General features: G+C 46.7%; 1 protein-coding gene across 1 annotated transcript in view; it reads right to left on the reverse strand.

Moving 5' to 3' along the window:
* Positions 1-21,474, reverse strand: part of LOC309553254 (RNA-binding protein 27-like) — a 186,821-nt gene that overhangs the window by 41,080 nt on the left and 124,267 nt on the right. Inside the window, exons 15-16 of the mRNA XM_082254244.1 lie at positions 14,526-14,600; positions 12,508-12,663 (exon numbers count right to left, since the gene is read on the reverse strand). Of these exons, the coding sequence (XP_082110370.1) occupies positions 12,508-12,663; positions 14,526-14,600 (231 nt within the window). The remainder of the gene's footprint in view (positions 1-12,507; positions 12,664-14,525; positions 14,601-21,474) is intronic.

Consider the following 21,474-nt stretch of genomic DNA (forward strand, 5'->3'; position numbering starts at 1 on the left):
ATGGAAGAAAAAACAAATAACGTGGCTGAACGCATGTTAAGCAACGTTATTCAGCCTTTAGCAGCGTCAGACGTTTTTACAGCTGTAACGCTGGTCCTCAGAACGCGCATGCCGTGGGTTCTTCTTTCAGCTTAAAAACGCCTAGGCCACTTACAGCTCAAAAATGTCTGTGTGTGCATGAGGCCATAGAATAACATGGAGGTGCGTTTTTAGGCTGCAAAAAGAAAACGCCTAACGCTACTTACAGCAGCGTTAAAAATGCCCCGTGTGCATGGGGGGCCTGAAGGTTTTACAACCCAAGTGGATGGTGCTTGGAGGAGTAGAGGTGGAGATTATATTTCAGCTGGTGATTTAAAGGCGCATTTGATCTGTAGTCTGGTGAGCGTTAATTACCTAAAAAGGGAGAACACAAGCGGTGGTGTGATGAAGGTGCACGATATTAAGCCCTGCAAGAATTGAAACACCAGTGAAGAACACTTGTTGTGTGGAATTTTTTGCCAGCAATTTTAATCCGAGTTTATCCAAAAAAAAAAACAACAACAAGGACTGTTTACAATAAGAATATATTAGCGCTGCTAATGTTATTGTTCTTAGGTTTAGAATTGTATACCGGGTTAAATAACATTAGTAATATTGTTTTTCAATTGAGTTGTACAGTTTTATAGGTCATACAAAAGGTGGAAAAACTTCTGAAATTATTGATCTTTGTCTCATTTTTTTTCTACATCACAGAAAGCTTACATTTTAACAGGGGTGTGTAGACTTTTTATATCCACTGTATCCATAGATTAGATTATGGTTTATAAATATTTAAGTATTCATTGTATATTATTAAATTGTATGTATGGTTGTGCAAAAAGGAAAAAAAGTAACAATTTTATAAAGATTTAAAGAAAAAAAAAATTAGATGCAGCAGCCTCCAAAGCAAGCCAACCAAAAAAGTAGCATATTCAGCAGCTAAAAATATGAACTGAAGACCAGGTAGCAACTTTACAAAAAAGTTGACTAAAAAAAAGGTGGAACTTTCCCTCCTATACCATAAGCTTTAGAAATACGCTGATAGCTCCATCTAGAGATGGTAGATTAGGAAGCTGCTTGACCCTTCCTTGGGCCTTGGGAAGCACAGAGGTAATTCAACTGACAAATTGCAGCAATAAACTTCAGGTAACACCTAACTGCACCAACAACATCTAAGCTGTGAAGAACCTTTTCCCCCAGCGTCTGAGGTTTATGACAGAATGATATCATTACAATATCCTGGCTGAGCTGGAAGGAAAAAAAAAAACACCTTAGGCAAAGAGGATGGCTAAGGCTGTAGGATCGCCTTGTGAAAGTGGAGTACCGGGAACAGAAATATAACCTTCCACGTGAGAAGAACTGAAGGAAGATCCCAGATGGATTTAAGTTGAGATCCCATGGAGTCAACAGAGCCTTAACAAGCGAAACAATCAGTGTGATGCCTTGAACAAAAGCATGGAAGAAAGATGCAATTGGTTTCTGAAAAAAGGACCGCTAAAGCCAAAATCGGACCACTGCTCATACTTAAGGCCAGTCTAAGAATAAAGTGGTTCTAAAGCCTAAACAGTTTTTACCTAATGCATTCCATGCATTAGGGTAAAACGGAATTTTTGTAAAATCTTACCTGTAAAATTCCTTTCTCTGAGTCCTCCGACAGTCGCCGCCTCTTCATATTCGTCACATATGGGGTATTAGACTTTGCTCCGAAGGAGTAGCTAGGCAACAGAATATGTTAACATTAAAGCTTTTAACATATCCCACCCTCAAGGGGTGGTCCCCTCAGTCAATACCCTCCTACTTCCTGCAACCATATCTCAGTTTCAGTGGAATAGCAGTAGAGTATACAACCAAACCCCAAAAGAGGGGCGGGGGCGGCGACTGTCGGAGGACTCAGAGAAAGGAATTTTACAGGTAAGATTTTACAAAAATTCAGTTTTCTCTTACGTCCTCCGACAGTCGCCGCCTCTTCATATTCGTCACATATGGGGACGTCCCAAAGCAGTGCAAACATGAGGGGTGGGAAACGCATCCGCGCCGAAAGGCAACGCAGTTTCCACATCAAAGAAAGGAACCTTACCAAAGGAAGGAAACCAGCTGGGCTACAGGAAAAAACAAGTGCTCAACAAGAGCAACAACCCAGGAAAAGACAAATAACCAGGGGATAAAAAAACTTATCCCAACAGCCAGAAGTCCCCAACAAGGGACCCTAGGGAATTGCCGCACTAAGAACCTTGCGGCCAAAGGAAGCATCCGCCGATGCCTGAACATCTACTTTGTAGAATTTTGTGAACATATGCACGGTCGACCAGGTCGCCGCCTTACACACCTGGGCTACAGAAGCCCCATGACGACAGGCCCAAGACGTACTCAGAGATCTAGTAGAGTGCGCCTTCACAGGCACAGGGGGAACCTTCCCCTGCAAAGCATAGGCCTGTTCAATGGTCTGCCTGATCCATTTGGCGATGGTAGAGGCCGACGCCGCCATGCCCTTCCGAGGACCCTCTGGAAGAACAAACAAGGAGTCCGTCTTTCGAAAAGACTCAGTCGATTTAAGGTAAACCCTTATCGCCCGAACAACATCCAAAGAATGCAATCTCACCTCCTTTGGATGTTTAGGCTTCGCGCACAGCGAAGGCAAGACAATATCCTCATTAAGATGGAATTCCGAAACTCGCTTCGGAAGAAAAGAAGGATTAGGTCGCAAGACCACCTTATCCAAATGAACAACCAGATACGGAGACTTGCAGGACAAAGCCGCCAGCTCCGACACTCTGCGAGCCGAAGTGATCGCAACCAAAAAGGCGACCTTTTTGGACAACATAGACAACGAGATCTCCCTGATCTGTTCAAAAGGAGCACGTTGTAACACAGATAGAACGAGATTCAAGTCCCAAGGGGGCAGAGGATCCCTCCTAGGAGGTATCAGATGCCGCACTCCCTGAACAAAAGTGCCAACCAAGGAGTTGGAAGCCACGGGACGTTGAAACAGAACGGCCAGCGCAGACACCTGACCCTTGATCGTAGCCAGCGCCAAACGCTGATCGACACCCGTTGGAAGGAAGGACAGCACTCGGGAAACCGAGTACGTGCGGGGTGAAAACCCCCTGGACTCACACCAGGCAAAATAGGCCTTCCAAGTACGGTAATAAACCTTCCCCGAGGAAGACTTCCTCGCGTTGATCAAGGTATGAACGACCTCTGGGGAGAGACCCTTCTCCTTCAGGACCTCGGTCTCAACAGCCAGGCCGTCAAAGCCAGCGACTGTAAAGCAGGATGGTATATCGGTCCTTGAGACAGGAGATCGTCTCGAAGAGGCAGACGCCACGGGGCATCGACCGCCAGATTCACGAGGTCTGCGTACCAGGACCGGCGAGGCCAGTCCGGTGCCACAAGAATCACCGTGCTGCGTTCCGAGTGTAACCTGCGAAGGAACCTGGACAGCAACTGAATCGGTGGAAACGCGTACATCAGCCTGTACTGATGCCACGGGGCCACTAACGCGTCCGACGCGTCTGCCCGAGGGTCGCGCGTCCTTGCCACGAACCTTCTCACCTTGTTGTTGAGACGAGACGCGAACAGGTCCACATCTGGAAGACCCCACTTCGCGCACAACATCTGGAAGACAGCCGGGTGGAGAGACCATTCCCCCTGATCCAGGGTCTGGCGACTCAGATAGTCCGCCTGCCAGTTCTCCACCCCCGGAATGTGAACCGCCGTTATCGCCGGGACATGAGTCTCGGCCCAAGACAGAATGTCGGCCACTTCTCGAGCCGCTCGGGCACTCCTGGTGCCCCCTTGGTGGTTGATGTAGGCCACCGCCGTGGCATTGTCCGTCTGCACCCGAACCGGGCAGCCCTGCAGCCGGTCCGTCCAGCGATGAAGACAGAGATTTATCGCACGCAATTCCAGAATGTTTGATCGGAAGGGAGGACTCCCCCTCCGACCAAGTCCCCTGGGCGGACAGAACGCCCAGAACACCACCCCAGCCCGACAGGCTGGCATCCGTGGTGATTACCGTCCACGAGATAGGACGAAACGACTTGCCCCCGGACACCATCGGGGACTGGAGCCACCACAGAAGGTCTCTTCTGGTGCGATGACTCAACGAGATTCGAAGATCCAGAGATTGAGGTCGCCCGTCCCACATGGACAGGATCTCCGCTTGGAGACCCCGCGTGTGAAACTGGGCGAAGGGAATCGCCTCGAAGGCCGAGACCATCAATCCCAGACATCTCATGCACGTCCGCAGAGACGAGTGCAGAACGTCCCTGAGGGACCTGACTTCCTCCTGAAGAGCTCTGAGTTTGTCTTCCGGCAGGAAGACCTTCGCCTGCACCGAGTCCAGAATCATTCCAAGGTAGGGAAGGCGAACCGACGGACTCAGTGTCGACTTTGGAAAATTTATCGTCCAACCAAACTCCTGCAGAGTTTGCATCGTGACAGACAGGTCCATCTCCAGACCCTGGCTGGTCGCAGACCGAACCAGAATGTCGTCCAGATACCCCAGGACAGAAATGCCCTGGGCCCTCAATAATGCCAGAACCGGTGCAAGCACCTTGGTGAAGACCCGCGGAGCCGAGGCGAGGCCAAAAGGCAACGCCACGAACTGGTAGTGATCCTCCGCAATGGCAAATCGAAGGTACCTCTGGTGACCCTCGAAAATGGGGATGTGAAGATACGCATCCTTCAAATCGATGGAGGCCATGAATTCCCCCGGAACCAGGGCAGCCACCACCGACCGCAGGGATTCCATGCGGAACTTGCGAACCCGCACAGAGCGGTTCAGAGCCTTCAAGTCCAGAATTGGACGAACCTTGCCCTCCTTTCTGGGCACGGTGAACAGATTGGAATAAAACCCCCGAAATCTGTCCCGATGAGGCACCGGAACTACCACTCCCTGAGCCCTCAGGTCCCGCACCGCCAGGTGCAGGTCCCGTAAACGCTCTGGAGACAGTTGAAGATTTGAGGGAAAAGAATCTGCTCTCCGGCCGAGAGAGAAACTCGATCTTGTAACCAGATCGAACGATCACCTGAACCCATCTGTCCCGCACGCGGGCCAACCAGGGCTGAAGAAAACCGAGCAAGCGTCCCCCCACCCCAAAACTGGGTGAGGGCACCCCTTCAGGCCGCACTGTTATGGGCTGCGGATCCGGATTGACCAGACTGCTGTTTTCCAGACCAGGGCTTCTTCTGAGAGCCTTGACCTTTGAACGGTTTGCCCTTGTAGTGCGACCGAAAGGCACGAAAGGACCCCTGAGGGGGCCGAAAATTAGCATGCTTCTTCCCAGAAGCCCCCTAGCCTTGGGGAAATGGGGCAAGAGAGTGCTCTTACCTCCGGTGATCCCCTTAATCAACACATCCAAGGACTCCCCAAAAAGGCGAGACCCATCATAAGGCAGATTGGCTAAGGTCTTACGTGAAGATTGGTCCACCGACCAACATTTCAACCAAACCAGGCGGCGAGACAACACCGCCACGCTGTGCACACGTGCAGCCAACGGGACTAGGTCCAAGTCCGCATCACACAGATACATGACACCCTGGTGGATTTGATCCACCATATCCAGGGTCGCCGGCGAGGCCGAATCGGCCACTAGGACGCGCCTAAACATCTGCGTCCAACTTGCGACCGCCTGGGCCGCCATGAGAGAGGCAAACAGAGCCTTAAGCATAGAACCCGTAACAGAATAAGTATGACGGGCAAGAGACTCCAATCTCCTATCCGTGGCATCACGGAACACAGGGGAATCCTCTGCAGGAATCGCAGTGGATTTGTTTAAAACCGCAATTGCGTGATCCACTGGGGGTGGCACACACCACCTTTCATCAGTGGAAGGCGAGAAAGGATAACGCAGCCTGAACCTACTTGGTACAGCAAAAGGTTTGCGCAGATTGCGCCATTGTTCCTTAACAGGGAAATCATTGCAGAGAAAAACCTGCGGCGTCCTGCGTTTTCTCTGCGTCCCATAAGCCGCCAAGGCAGCGGGGGGACACACTTCATCCTGCAAACGCAGCGTTTGTTTTATGGAAGCAATCAATTCATCCATGATTGCAAGCTCTTCAGGCGAGCCCGGGGGAGAATTATCAACCCCTTCAACTTCAGCCTCCACCTCGGACCCCACTAGATCCAGGGAGGAGCGGGACCCCGATAAGGAGGCCCCCGCCATAACAGCCCCATCACCTTCACCCTCAGAATCAGAGGAAAGAGAAACTCTGGGTCTTTTAGTAGATTGAGCAGCCACCAGCATCTGCACCTGAGCAGCAAGGCCAGCCACAATAGTGGCTAAATCCCCCCCTGGGGGGGAAACAGCGGTCCCCTGGCTTTCCACCAAGGCGGTAGGAAATTTGCCCTCCTGAGAATCCATTGCCCCTATTACAAATACCGGATAATAAAGGGTTAACTGCCCCTTTAAAAAGCGCGGCGAGCGCAGCCCACCGCACCACACACAAGCACAATGAGACCCCCACAGGGACAATAAAACTGACACAGGCAATGGATAAGAAGGATATAACCTGAGGAGACCCTCGCCGCTGCTGCTGCCTCGATCGGTGTTCCTGGAGAAGAGGAAGTGATGCTGCCAGGGCGCCCTATGAAAGCCTATGGGAGGCTACAAGAAAATGGCCGCCATGCATGTAGAACATGCGGCCGGAGCGAGTGTAGGCAAAATGGCGCCGTTTGGCGCCGAAACCGCCGCTCTACAGTACAGTAAAGCACACGTCATCCATGTATAAAAAAACATGTCAGATTGCCGCAGCAATCGCTGTATAGTGCCCAAACATGCCCAAAACATGCCCAAAACATGCCCCACAGCACACAGCTTCTCACACTGACAAGGCTGACACACACAGTGTCACACAGCTCCCCCCCCCCCCCCCCCCCTTGCAGCCCACAGCATGCAGCCGAGTGATAGGGAGACAAACAGTGTGAACAGAGGCAGGTTACACAGTCCCAGACTGACACCCCCCCAGACAGACAGGTCCCCACACAGATACACTTACCTCACAATGGTGTGGGGGACCCGCACAGGCGAACAAGCCGCTGCACATGAGGCAGGGAGAGTCGCATACAAGACGCACAGAATGGGGGTTAAGAAACCGCACAGCGTCCAGTGAGGTAGCCACCTCACCAATCATCCCTGCACCGAACAGGGATGGGTCGTTCACTGTGCCAGGAGCGTTACCTGGCTGAACGCTCGATGGCAGGCTGGGAAGCCACTGACCCATGACCTGCGACCAGGGGGATCAGCCCGAGACCCAGCCCGCATGATCCTCTTCATCCGAAGAACTAACGCTGACAAAAAGAACAGCTAAGTAAAGGTAGAGAGAAAACTCAAACAAAAAATCAAAAAAGAAGAAAGAGTCTGGGGCACAAAGCCCCAGCACAGAGAGAGCCAGCCACTCCTGACAAGCTAGACATTGAAACTGAGATATGGTTGCAGGAAGTAGGAGGGTATTGACTGAGGGGACCACCCCTTGAGGGTGGGATATGTTAAAAGCTTTAACATATTCTGTTGCCTAGCTATTCCTTCGGAGCAAAGTCTAATACCCCATATGTGACGAATATGAAGAGGCGGCGACTGTCGGAGGACGTAAGAGAAAAAATGTTTAGGCATCAGCATCCCCCCCCCCCTCACACCCCCTTTTACTTTACTTGAGCGCTCATTCAATCCTGTGCTGTGCACGTCTTCAGCTCTTCTCTCCCCCCTCCCAGTGCTATCAATCAACGCCAGTGATGAGGGAGTGGGGCCGAGTCCCGCTGTCTGTGTCAATGAACGCAGCAAACAGGGCCCGGGAGCGGGCACGCACGACTGCCCCCATGGGGGCACTGGAAAGAGGACAGGCCAGGAGTGCCGGCAGGGGACCAAAGTAGGTAAGTATAGACAGGTTTGTTATTTAAAAAAAAAAAACCATTTACAATTGCATTAACTCAGACTGGAGAAAATCTGGATTCGACCCACAACAGACTTACAAAGCCTTCCACTAAGCAAAGTGAGATTTATAAGTGGTAAATCTTCCATGAAGTCATCTTCTGCACATTCAGCAGGATATGAATGGCCAAATGAGAGACTCCCCTGTGTATGAAGACTCTTCCTCAAAAGCCATGCTTTTAAAGCCAGCGACTATAAAAAAGGATGGAAGATTGTAACGTTTGACAGGAGTTGGGGTCGATCCTGAAGGGTCCAAGGCTGTTCTGCTGACATGTTCACAATGTCAGAGCACTCAGTTCTCCAGGATGATCAGAATCACCACAATTCCTTTGCACTCCTGCAAAGTAGATGAGATAGAAGGTATCAATGGCAAGAAGGCATAAATAAGGGGGAACTGGTCCCACTGTGTCACCGGTGCATTCACTGCGAATGCTCGAGGATCCCTGGTCCAGGAGACAAACCTATTCAGCTCTGCCCTGAAACTGGATGCCAGATTTCTGTAAATTCAGAACCCATTCAAACTTTTCCAGAGTGTGCATCATGTAAGACACATTGGTCTCCAGAAGCAAAGCAAATAGAAGTCATCCAGGTACCGTATAACAGTGGTATGCAAAAGCGCCAGAAATGGATCAGGACCTTGGAGAACCCTATGGGAGAAGTGGACAGGCTGAACGGAAAGGCCACAAACAGGAAGTGGTGGTCCTCCACTAAAAACTGCAGAAACCTTTGGTGGAGGTGGAAAGATAAAACTGTGTAGGTAGGTGTAGCCAGGAATTTATGCTAGAGAGAGAGGCTACCACTGACTGCACAATTACATCTGTGACTTCTGGACCTGTAAAAACTGAGTCTCTTGAGGCCCAAGATGGGACAAACAGAGCCATTCAGTTTCAGAACAGTAAGGAGTTCAGGTAGAAAGTGTTAAACCTTTCGTCCACTGGAAAGATCAACGCCTTGAGATCTGACTCAAGATCCCCGGTCTTGCTCAGCAAACCTTTTTGGCAGCATGAACAATTTGTCATGGTGACCCAAGTAAGCGTACAAAACATCCTTTAAATGAGGATGAACAGGAAAGAACTGAGGATGTTGTGGCAGGTGTCATCATCCAAATCCTATAACCTTTGGAGAAGAGTACTCGGGATGTGGTGACTTCAAAATTAGTCTGGGCAACTCCTTTGAGAAAACTCTCAAAAAAAGTTTCCATAGGTCTGACCCTGCGGTTCTTCAGGAGTCGAGTCCTCAGATAAGGAGTCTTTACTGCTCCCTTCTTCCAAAACATTCATCTTTCTCGACCTCGTTCTCTACTGGTTTTTATTCCATTAATAGAGAGGAGGGGAGGAGAAACGCTTCTATTTGTGACCCAGGTGGTCCAAATTGGCAAGTATCCTGGAATGCTGAAAACTATGCCACAGTAGTAGTGGAAATACCGGATAGGTGGAGGAAATCAGAGCCACAAAACACACACCGACTCCCAGGGGAAATATTCAGAGGGTCTGCACCCAGGTTCCTCCTTACCTAAAGAAGGTATTTGGGACCCCCTAACTCTCTACATCCTTCCTCTACCACCGATGAAACATGGCCTGTTAATATGTATATATAGGGATGACTGCTAGGAACAGTGATCCAAGTCAGCCGAGAGGACATTGGGCCAATAAACATCAGTCTGTCGTTTACCCCTGAACTGCACGTTGCCAGTGCCCCACCACCACAAGGAGACGGGATGTGGCCTCTTAATACTTGTTGCAACCTGTAGTCCCACAAAGAATGCTCTGCTGCAACCTGTAGTCCAACATGTTACCACGCTTGCTGCAACCTGTAGCCCCACTAAACTAGGTGTCCATAGAACCTGTATTGCAGATCATGCATGCAGTTAATATGGCTGTTGCAAAAGCTTTCCGCTCCCTGGGAGGGGGGGTCTAACCTTCAGCCAGAACTGTCGGCAATGCCACAAGGGACTTTAGGGACTCAACTCTCCAGCTGGGGATCACTGCGCCCTGAACCTGTATAGCACCCTACCGGTCTGCAGGGATATACATTCCACATGGATCAGATGTGCCCTTGAATGGGAGGAAGAGCCTACATGGCGCGTGTGTGGAGCAAGCTAGGGAGCGGCGCCATCCCGCCATGCCGTAACGGACCTCTGTGTCCCGCCCACTCTGCATCCACCCCCCTCCCACTTATGGAAATCCCTCACCGAACTGGGAGGAAGGATGAGGAACAGCGCAGAACCGTCGGCCCTGTCTGCTGCCACAGCTATCAACCATCAGCCGCAAAGTTCGCAGAGCGAGCTGAGCAGCGGGGGAGCTATGTTGTCAGCCACTTCTGTCTCACTGGCCAGTGGGAGAATTAAAGGGTAAACAATGTTGTGCGGATTCTATGGTGGTATTTGTTGATGTCGCTTCTCCTCCTAAATTGGAGACGAAGTTCTCGCCGATGAGTAATGGGAGCCTCTGTTCCCTCACCAGGCTTTGGCCGGGTGGGAGAAGGAGCGGCAATAATTTTCAGGAGGTGAGAAAAGGAAAGACGACATGAATTCCCTAAAATTACTGACATATAATGTTAGAGGTCTGAACATACCAACTAAAAGTCACCAGGTATTAGAAGAGCTTAGACAAAATTTCGCTAATATAGTATTTCTACAAGAAACATACATTGCACAAGATACAAATGTAAAAATATTTTCAAACTATTACCCGGTCTGGCATTACGGAGATACACAAATTAAAAGAGCAAAACAGGGTGGCAAATCGTTTTTTCAAGAAATGTGAGGTTCTCTCTAGAGAAGAGATTGGCCGACCCAGAGGGCCGATTTATCTTCTTGAAAGGTTGGCTGCTGGGAATGGATTGCACTTTGGCAAAGGTATATTGCCCAAATAAATACCCAAGAGGCTATTTGAAAAAAAAATATTCGATAAGCTGATGCTTTTTAAAAAGGGTAATCTGTTTTTAGCAGGGGACTTCAAGTTCTGCAAGGATCCGTTTCTAGACAGCACGTTAAGTGTATGGGCAGTGGGAGGTAGTCAACTCAGGGGGGGTAAGGAATAAGTTCTGCCAATGCCAACTATTAGATGCTTGGAGAATACAACATCCTGGGGAGAGAGAAACTACAATTTTCATAGTCATGAAAATAAAGAAAAAACTCTTTGAATGAGGTGTGTCCAAACTTTTGGTCTGTACTAATATATATATATATATACATATACAGAGTATCTGGGCAGTAGAGATGAGGAACAAGGTGAGGGTTTCTCAAATGGATGAAACGGGTAGATTTTAAAAAGACTAATAAATACCAAGAAGCATAGGTAGACTAAGGGGCAGACCAAATAAATGGAGAGGAAGGCAAAATGAAGCACAATATTGGAAAGAAGGGGAAAGAGGAAGGAGGAGAGTGGGTTGAAAGGGTAAGGGGTAGGAGGAGATATCCTTGATAAATTGAGAATATATATATATATATATATATATATATATCCCAGCAATGTTACAAGCTGTCCCTTCATGTTCAGATCAGAGTCCTGGTACAATTTTTCAGAGTAGAAAAATATAATATGTCTATATATAAGTAACCGCGCTTCTTAGCGTAATGTATAAATCAATAATCTCACTTACATGCATTGCATTAACTTTTACTTTTTTTGTAGCACCACCATAGAGATATATAGTCCATAAAAAGTCCAATGTATTCCCAGTTTAACAGACATCCACCGTAAGCAAGGTATTAATGTTTTGTTATGGTTTGACTGATTACTCCATCCTGCAACACTGTACCCAAAATATTGTTATCATTCAAGACATATAAAGATATCTTTGGGTGGTATTTAATAACTTTTTATTTTTTACTATATTAAAAAAAAAAAAAAAAAAAAAAAAAAAAAAGATTGAGAAAAAAACTGATAGATCACATTTCTTCTGTGCCCGATCCTATTGTTTGTGATTGGGAGTAGTTTTACTTACAGGATTAGCAGGAGAGTAAGCCGAAGGAGGAAAAGTAGTGGATTGGGAGAATCAGCAGCAGAGGAGGAAGAGTCGCATGTAACACAAGCAGGTGTTTTGTGATGGCGATTATTTGGCCATCACAAGACACAGAGCCACTCTGAATGGCTCTGTGCCTTATGTTTGTGATCTCAGTCACAGACATTTATTAGGTGTACTGGCTGCCTGTGCTATATTTCTGCAGTGCCATATATAAACTGCACTCCACAAATAAAACGTCTACCTGCCCAGCAATTTTCTTTTTATAAAAAGGAGAAGTACAGCCAAAGCTCGTTTGGCTGTTCTGCTCCTGTGACCAGTTTTCAGCAGACAGAGCTGGTCCAGGCTGGGCAGATCGCAACCATATGGTCGGGATCCACATAGATGCCTGGACGGGCACCGGCTCAGCTGCTCAATGAGCCGCTGAGAGCCTAAGCCAACCACTCACCGCCCCTTCCACAGGCCAGCACTCCAGTGAGCGCGAGGGGGCAGAGCAGAGAGTCAGGGGTTACTGACAGTCACCAGCTCTCTGCTTATTGACGACTTAGAACTGAGAGATCAGTAGTGTTTGGTGACTAGGTTTTGCTAAACATACCTCAGTCTTAGATTTCACTTTTGATGGAGCAGATAGCGTCTTCAATTCATCTTTCACCTGAGAAATCTTCTCGTCGAGTACCTTTAGAGTTTTCATGATTTCTGTCCTCTCTTCTGCCTTCATAGTTTTGTTTTTCTCGAGTTTTGATATCAACATCTGAAAACATTCAAAGGTACTATTTACAGCACAAGTTAGCTCAAGTTTTCAAGGACCATATCACTTCATACATTTCTTAGCAACTGTCAGATTTGAACTCTTCAAGGTGGTCTAAAGAGGTTCTTTAACCACTTGCCTACTAGGCACTTTCACCCCTTTCCTGCCCAGGCCAATTTTCAGCTTTCAGTGCTGTCGCACTTTGAATGACACTTGCACGGTCATGCAACAGTGCAACCAAACAAAAATGTTATCACTAGATAGAGCTTTATTTTGGTGGTATTTAATTGCCAATGGGGTTTATTTTTTGCTAAACAATTGCTATACAATTGTAATTTTTGTAAAGTAATTTTTCTCCTTCACTGATGTGTGCTGCTAAGGCTGCACTGGTGGGGCTGCACTGATTATCAGGACACTGATGACACGGGTGGACAGGGCTGCGCAGGAAGCCCGAGCATGTGGGAGGACGTCATATGACGCCCTCCCAGCAATGTGCGACCACACTGCAGCCGCCATTCGGCTATAGCGCGGTAGTTAGGGGTTAGGGAGTGTCTGTGTTTAGGGATAAATTATTTTATTTCAGGAAAGACTTTTCTAGCACATTCTGGGACTAAAATCCACATTGAAAGTGTGAACATGAAATCCTAAGTGTCTAAACAACTTTACAAATAGGCTATGCCAGGGCTCAAAATTTAAAGTCCTGAGCTACTAGCCAGGCCTTAAGGGTTACTCGCCACCAGTTGCCCCATCCAACTCCTACCCTGCCCCTAATTCCGCCCCTAAACACGCCCTCATAAATTATCTCATAAAATTACACTGTTAAATGTTTTTGCATTAATGCAGAAGTTACAAAAATAAATATTAACAACAACGTTTTCAGTGCCCATCAGTGCAGCCTCATCCGTGCCCATCAGGGGTCTGGAGGGTGGGGGGCTGAAGAGCACTGGGGGGCTGAAGAGCACTAAGGGGCTGGAGGGGGGGGGGGGGGGGACTGAAGAGCACTGGGGGGCTGAAGAGCACTGGGGGGCTGAAGAGCACTGGGGGGATAGAGAGGGGACTGAAGAGCATTAGGTGGGCTGGGGGGGGGGGGGGGCTGTACAGCACTGGGGGCCAGCAAAAGAAAAAAAATTTGGATAGGAGGAGCGGTGGGGCGGCTGCATATAGAGGAATTGATATTTCCATATTCCTCCAGCAGAGAGGAGAATCAGGCATCCAACAGCTGCAGCAGTAATATTGAAAGATCAATTCCTCTATATACAGCCACCCCACCGCTCCTCCTATCCAGTCACACAGGGAGGCTGCTAAATCCTTGGACACTCACCTGCTTCCAGCCCCTGCGAGCAGCTCAGCACAGACCTAGGGAGCAGCGCAACATGAGATGATCGGCGCGAGTACCGGCTTGACCCCCTCCATCGGTATGCCACTGCTGGCCGGATGTCAGAGCGGCGGATCATCCCACTGTAACAGCTTTAATTGTAATTGCGGGCGCTCGCTGACACACACAGTCCCGCCTCCTAGCCCGGCTTCTTTGATAGACGTCACACGTCCTGGTTGGCCAGGTGTTCTGTCTATCAAAGAAGCCGGGCTAGGAGGCGGGACTGTGTGTGTCAGTGAGCGCCCGGCAATTACAATTAAAGCTGTTAGTGAGATGATCCGCCGCTCTGACATTATCCAATCCCTCAGCTGGCCGGCTTTCCTCTCCTCTCTTCCCCTGACCGAAGCTCGCCCTACATAATTTTCCACTCGCAAAATGTGAGTGGAAAATTTGAGGGCTGGGCTATGCCATAGAACAAATGTTATAATAAACTTAATAACCAAAGTACAAATTGCTCTGGCATGATGGGTCAAAAACCAAACGTACATACCTTCTGATATTCTATTTGCTTTTCTAACATTTCCTGTTTCTTCTTCCTCATGTCCTGTTGTAGTTTTAACGCTTCCTAAAAGTAAAATATATACAATATTTAAATAATTTTCAGATAGGTTCAAATCAAACACTATGTTAATGTCAAGTATTCCAAGTGTCAGCTATAATTGTATAACTTATGTAAAAATGAAATTACCAATCTCTTACAAATAAGGTGAACAATTAAATTATTTTCCAACCCAATTGTGAAAAAAATCCCCCTTTGGCAAACAAAGGACAGAGAAACATTGAATTTTAACTCCTACTCCAAGGAAGCAGAGCACCAAACAATATGAAGGATATCCTCCACTAAATATGGGCTGACAGCCCCTGCTGAACTCAATTTTGTCACTTTCCAGCTAAGGCACAAGGAAGGAGCAACCAAAATCAAGAATTTAAGAAGAAAGATTCATGCCCCATATATACAATTAAAAAAGTAGTTTGCACGGAGCACAAACAAATTTTCAAAACCAAAAAGGGGAAACAGGAAGCTGCCTTGCATACCTGTTGTGCTAAGGCCTCCTAAAAAAACATGCAAGAACAGCAGGTACAAATTTGCCATAAACTTTTGAAGATTATGGATATGATCAACCAAGGATGCGAATATGCAAAACAAAAAAAAGATTCCTTGTATGAGAAGGCCACTAGTACATATATTTTCCTTGCAGAAGTGATTGCTAAAAGAAATAGTACCTTGTGGATGGGAACAGACAGGGGAATGTTTCTATTGGGTTCAAATGTTGGTTTCTCAAGCACAAAGAACCAAATTCAGATCCCAGAGAGTCTCGGGGAAAAGAAAAAAGAGGGAACTACATGATAAACTTCCTGCACAAATGTCTTAACCAAGGAGGAGTGACAGACCAACTGTCTCTGAAACAAGATATAAAATCGCAGAAACCCAACCTTTGATAGTGTTGAGAGCCAAATGATGGCGTAGACCCTGCTATAGGAATGTAAGGATTTGTCACACAATTACACACCTTGGTGGGAAACTCTGGGACTCGTATCAAGTAAAGTATGCCTTACATGCCTAATGAACACTTTGTGGGAAGTGGACTTCCTAATTTATAATATTGTAGGAATCAGCAATTCAGGGACGCCCCTGTCCCTTTGGCTTAAACAACTATCAGGGTTCGTACACATTTTTACCAATAAAATTCCATGACTTTTCCATGACTTCAAGTAAATATTCATGACCTAATGTTTCATGAAATGTTTATGTAACTAATGTAATTTAACCAATATTATCAACTATATTTGAATATACTGGAGAAAGAAAAAGATTTGATGGGCGCTCCTGCTTGGGGACTGCTCTGTGCAAAACCATTGTTACTGGATTTGATTGACAGCAACGGGAGCCAATGGCTCCTGCTGCTATTAATCTATCCAATGAGGACCCGAGACAGGAGTCCCTGGGTTTGTGGTAGTCTCTGGAACGATCGGTGCTGCAGCTGTCCCCCAGACCCCCCCCCCCCCCCATTTTTGTTACCTGAACCCAAAGGATTTTTCACCCTAATGCCTAGAATGCATTAAGGAGAAAAACCTTGAGACTTTACAATTCCTTCAGGTATTTTGACGGGACTCACCGTCACTGGGAGTGAAAGACAGATACCTAATGGACACTGAGAATATGGTTTGGATTGCTTCAAGTGGGACAGTAATATTTGTCAGCCATGTATCTCGAGAAATATGTGAGGACTATTCCTGTTTGATTCTGAACATGTTCACTGAAAGAGCTAATCCCATTGGCTTCTGTTCCATGTCCTTCAATATCAGAGACAGGCTCTCCCTATTGTTTGTGTATTGAGGTGTGATGTGTATTCTGTTAAACCGGTCTGCCCCATTGTTAATGAACTCACATATTGTTTCTGTCCAGATGGCTAGATAATTAGTTCAGGTTAATTCTATTTCTGTATACAATTTCATCTGCATATGATAAGGTAATCAGGCAACCCCTGACCTGTGTGTGGTCAGGATCTGATCAGGAGGGGAATGTCCATGCTGTAAATAAACTGTGTGACTGTTCAATAAAGGAGAAGGTTCCAGAAGAAGCTAAGTTGTCAGCTAGCTTTGTATGGGGGCGGCTGGAAAATCTGATATCTAGGTTCAAGACGGAAGGAAGCCGTATACTGACTGAAGCCCACAAACACAGTGTGGGTCGCGGTTCCGTTACAAGTATAACATGTTTATTTTTATTTCGTTTTTTTTTTTTTTTTAGTTAAAAAGGGAGGTCCACCACCTAAGAAAACTAGCAAAGTTTTTGCCAGTATCCAAATCACCTGAAAAGGTAGCAACCTACAACCCAGGGTCAAATATTTAGCCTGTATTCTGTACTATATGATTAAGATAATAGATTAGTCTTTTACCAGGCAAGCTGAAAAAGAGAAATCCATCCTCCTAGGACACTAGCAAAACACTGAGGCATGCTGGTAGTAAGAGTGGGCTGGCTTACAGTTTTGTTTGAAAGACTCCAATCTTCCTGTAGTTGGCAGTATAACCCAAAGGTTAAAAACTTCCTGGGTTAGAAAGAAACTGGGTATACTTTTATCAAGCGAACGAAATTTGAACTAGAATAAATCCTGCCTCAGCATTGTGGAAGTGGCAGATAAACGGAAAAAAAACCCACATTTGCAAAGTAGCACTGTCTGGCTTTAACAGCAATCCTAAACTGTCACCGTTTCCGTTACACACTAAATCTTGCAAGACTGGTGCTTACAACCTGCAGAAGATAAGAGGAATGTGTGCTCTCAGGATAGTTTTGCATGAATTTAGCTTGCAAACATGTGACACTCAGTAAAGTGATCAAATTCACATAGCCTGGATCTCAGTCTTGGAAAAGCAGATCTCTGTGCCTAAGGTATCTGTGTCCTAACTGGGAACATATTCAAAAAATGGGATCAAAAGCTTCTGCTGGGACTAGATGCTCTTTCAGTGGAAAGGAAAAACAAATGCTACCGACCCTTGAGGCTTATGTATGGTGTTTACCTTTCAATAGGGTATTACCTCTATTGGTGAAACAAAGTGATGAGGGCAGGTCTACCAATATGGCTTCAAAAGCTTGGTCATGGAAGGAGAAAGAACACACAATTCTAATTGTATAAAACCTGGTTCACTCAAGAAAAAGTCAGAGAAAAGGAAAAAAAAAAAAAAAAGGAGTGGGGCAAAATGGGATTCAGTGCGTTGTTTCCTTAGGGAGGTTATCCACTAACAGTAACCATCTAAAGCGCTTGCGTCTCTTATTTCACATGTCAGGGTTTTAGCAACAATAATGTTGTTGACACAGTTCAGAAGAAAAAAATCTCAAGGACTCATGCACACTGGATTTTATCGCTGCTGTTTAGGGTGTCTGGCTTTTTTTTCCCTGCCTCTAAAAGATTTTAGGGAGTTTTATCCCTAAATCCCCACTGCCAGTGCTTCCAGGAGCAGGAGCGCTTGGGCAGAAAAAATATTTGACGAATTCAAGTGCGTGTAAACGAGTTTCGCGCTTTAGCGTTAATTCATTTAATCTGCCAGAATAAATTAACTCCCAAGAGCTTGACGCACCTAGAAGCGTTACACAAGTTAACAAGCACCAAGTGTTCTATTTCTGTCAAAACTCTGCTGCCATAAGAAAAGGCATCTAGGAGAGATGGCCACTGTGCGTGAAACCTAAAGCTTCGCTCCAGGTAGCATTCTTACCTGCCAAAGGATTTGGAGATCTGTTGATTCAGCCCTGAAATATACACAGCCCAACCTCACAGCACAGCTAGCCTGGTGACCTGACTTTTCACTGCTACAGTTATGCAACACAGCTAGGTCTCTTCCCTGCCCATCACCTGACACTGAGGAGTTAAAAGAACAGCAACAGACTGATCAGGTCATCCCTCTTCCTGTCAGAACGTGGTCATCATAATGTGTTCATGGAGAACACATTATTAGTCTTTCGGATGACCCTCTCTCCAAGCCTAAGGGCTCTTTTAGGACTTTTTCAGAGATTGCGTTGCAGTAACGAGCGATCACGCTTGTGATTCTGAAAGCGAGATTTACATGCCTTTCAGTGTCGCGCAGTCGCGCATAGGGCAGCCTATTTACTCCAATAGACTGCCCTATGTGCGTTTGTCGCCTAAAAGAAGCTTCTGCTCCTTTTTGGGCGGCAAGTTTAAAGTGATTTTTAAATGCACGGTTTGGCGCACGATACTGTCGGGTGACATTCGCGGCAGAATTACACAGCTTTTGGGGTGCCTTTAGGAATAACAGCACTCAAACACGCGTTGCTCATTTTGCTGCAATTTGAAATTGTGGGCAGAATGACAAATTCTGCCTGCATTTTAAAATCACCTAATGTGAATGGGGCTTTACAGTTGATTACAAGAGACTGAAACAAGTTAAATTCAGGTATTTATACTAGTTGAATTTGAAATGACCTTCGCTATTCCATCTAAGAGCATAGAGGCTGTTGTAAGCTCTTTAAAGCAACCTGTCCAATGTCACAGCTCTCCCATCAATTCCTAAATAGCAGACACAAATGCTCTGTAACAAAACGCACTTCAACATCATAAGTAGGATGTAAGCAAGGACATAAGCAGGACCTGACAAACCCTAGGTGCCAGGTCGTCATGGCAACAAGAAATGCTTACACACAGCTCGCGCCCCCTCCCCCATGTATCCCCGGGCTTGCTTGCCTATCTACTCCCCTTTTTGTTGCTGACCCAGAAGTGATATGTATGACATCACTTCTAGGTTCTGGTTGACAGTTTCCCTGGCCATCATGGCTGGGAAAGAATGTAAAGCAGTGGGATGTGCATTGCAATACATTCAGTGGAGAACAGGGAAGACATGCAGGGTGTTTTAGACCCTGCATGTCTCATTAAAGAGAACCCGTCACAAAAAAAAAAAAAATCCCTACATGCCTATGGAAAATTTAAGGTACTGAAGTTTGTTGCCATTTCACAGGTGCATAAAAAATTTAGGGTTTGGTAACTACACTGCTCAAAAAAATTAAAGGAACACTTTGAAAACCCTTTAGATCTCAATGGGGAAAATTATTATGCTGGATATCTATACTAATATGGACTGGGTAATGTGTTAAAAAAGAAAGGATGCCACATCGTTTGATGCAAATGAATTTATCAACCTACAGAGGGCTGAATTCAACGACGCCCCGAAAATCAAAGTGAAAAATTGATGCAGCAGGTTAGTCCATTTTGCTGAAATTTCACTGCAGCAACTCAAAATGGTACTCAGCAGTTTGTATGCTCACTCAGGTCAATCTAAAAGTCTCCACACTCCTCTCTTGAGGAGGCCGGTGGAGGGGATTCAGGGATATGTGGGGCACCTAACCGCATTTATTTGTGTGGCAGCAAAGATAGCCATCGCCCGATCCTGGAGGCCACCCATTGTCCCTTTCAATCTCCTAAAGGCAAAATTGACATAGATCATAATTAATGAACGAATGGCTGCTATCCTTCGGGACAAGCTGTCCCAAATTGAGAAAATATGGAATCCCTGGATGAAATACTTGTCAGAATCCACCTGATCTGAACTGAGAGACACTGGCCCCCGGTGTAGGAGGGCCACAGTCTGGTACTTAGACACTAACACTTTCTTCTGATCTTTTCTCATCTTCTCGCTCTATACCCCCCCCACCCCAAATAAAAAAACATTGAAATAAAAGCAGTATGGCCCCCACATGCTTGTATGCATTACAAACAACTTTGGGGCATGCTCCAAATGAGACGATGGATGGTGCCCTATAGAATTTTCTCCCAGATCTGGACCAGGGCATCACTGAGCTCCTGAACAGACTGAGTAGCAACCTGGCGGCTACAGATGGACCGAAACAATGTCCCAGAGGTGTTCTATTGGATTTAGGTAAGGCGAGCGTGGGGGCCACTCAATGGTATTATTTCTTCCATCCTCCAGGAACTGGCTGCATACCCTCGCCACATGAGGCCGGGCATTGTTGTGCACCAAGAGGAACCCGGGGCCCACTACACCAGCGTAGGGTCTGACAATGGGCCCAAGGATTTCATCCTGATAAGTAATGGCAGTCAGGGTGCCATTATCTAGCCTGGTCTGTGCGTCTCTCCATGGATATGCCTCTCCAGACCATCACTGACCAACCACCAAACCAGTCATGCTGAATGATGTTAAAGGCAGCATAATGTTCTCCACGGCTTCTCCAGACCCTTTCACATCTGTCATATGTGCTCAGGGTGAATCTCCTCTTATTTCTGAAAAGCACAGGGTGCCAGTGGCAGACCTGCCAATTCTGGAGTTGAATGGCAAATGCTAATTGAGCTACGCAGTTTCGGTAGTGAGCACAGGGCCCACTCGAGGATGTCGGGCCCTCAAGCCTCCCTCATGAAGTCGGTTTCTGATTGGTCAGAGACATTCACCCCAGTGGCCTACTGGAGGACATTTTGTAGGGCTCTGGCAGTGCTCATCCTGTTCCTCCATGCACAAAGGAGCAAATACTAGTCCTGCTGACGGGTTAAAGACCTGCTACGCCCCTGTCCAGCTCTCCTAGAGTAACAACCTGTCTCCGGGAATCTTCTCCATGCTCTTGAGACTGTGCTGGGAGACACAGCAAACCTTCTGGCAATGGCACATATTGATGTGCCATCCTGGAGGAGTTGGACTGCCTGTGCAACCTCTATAGCAGGGAACTTCAAACTATGGCCCTCCAGTTGTTCAGGAACTACAATTTCCATCATGTCTAGTCATGTCTGTGGATGTTAGAGTTTTACAATGCCTCATGGGATGTGTAGTTCTTGGAACAGCTGGAGGGCCGTGGTTTGAGGATCCCTGCTCTATAGGGTCCAGGTATCGCATTATGCTACCAATAGTGACATTGACCCTAGCCAAATGCAAAACTAGTGAAAAACAGTCAGAAAAGAGAAGAGAAAAAAAAATGTCAGTGGCCTCCA

The sequence above is a fragment of the Pelophylax lessonae genome (assembly GCF_965119305.1).
Source record: "Pelophylax lessonae genome assembly, chromosome: 4".
In the NCBI taxonomy this organism is placed as follows: domain Eukaryota; kingdom Metazoa; phylum Chordata; class Amphibia; order Anura; family Ranidae; genus Pelophylax; species Pelophylax lessonae.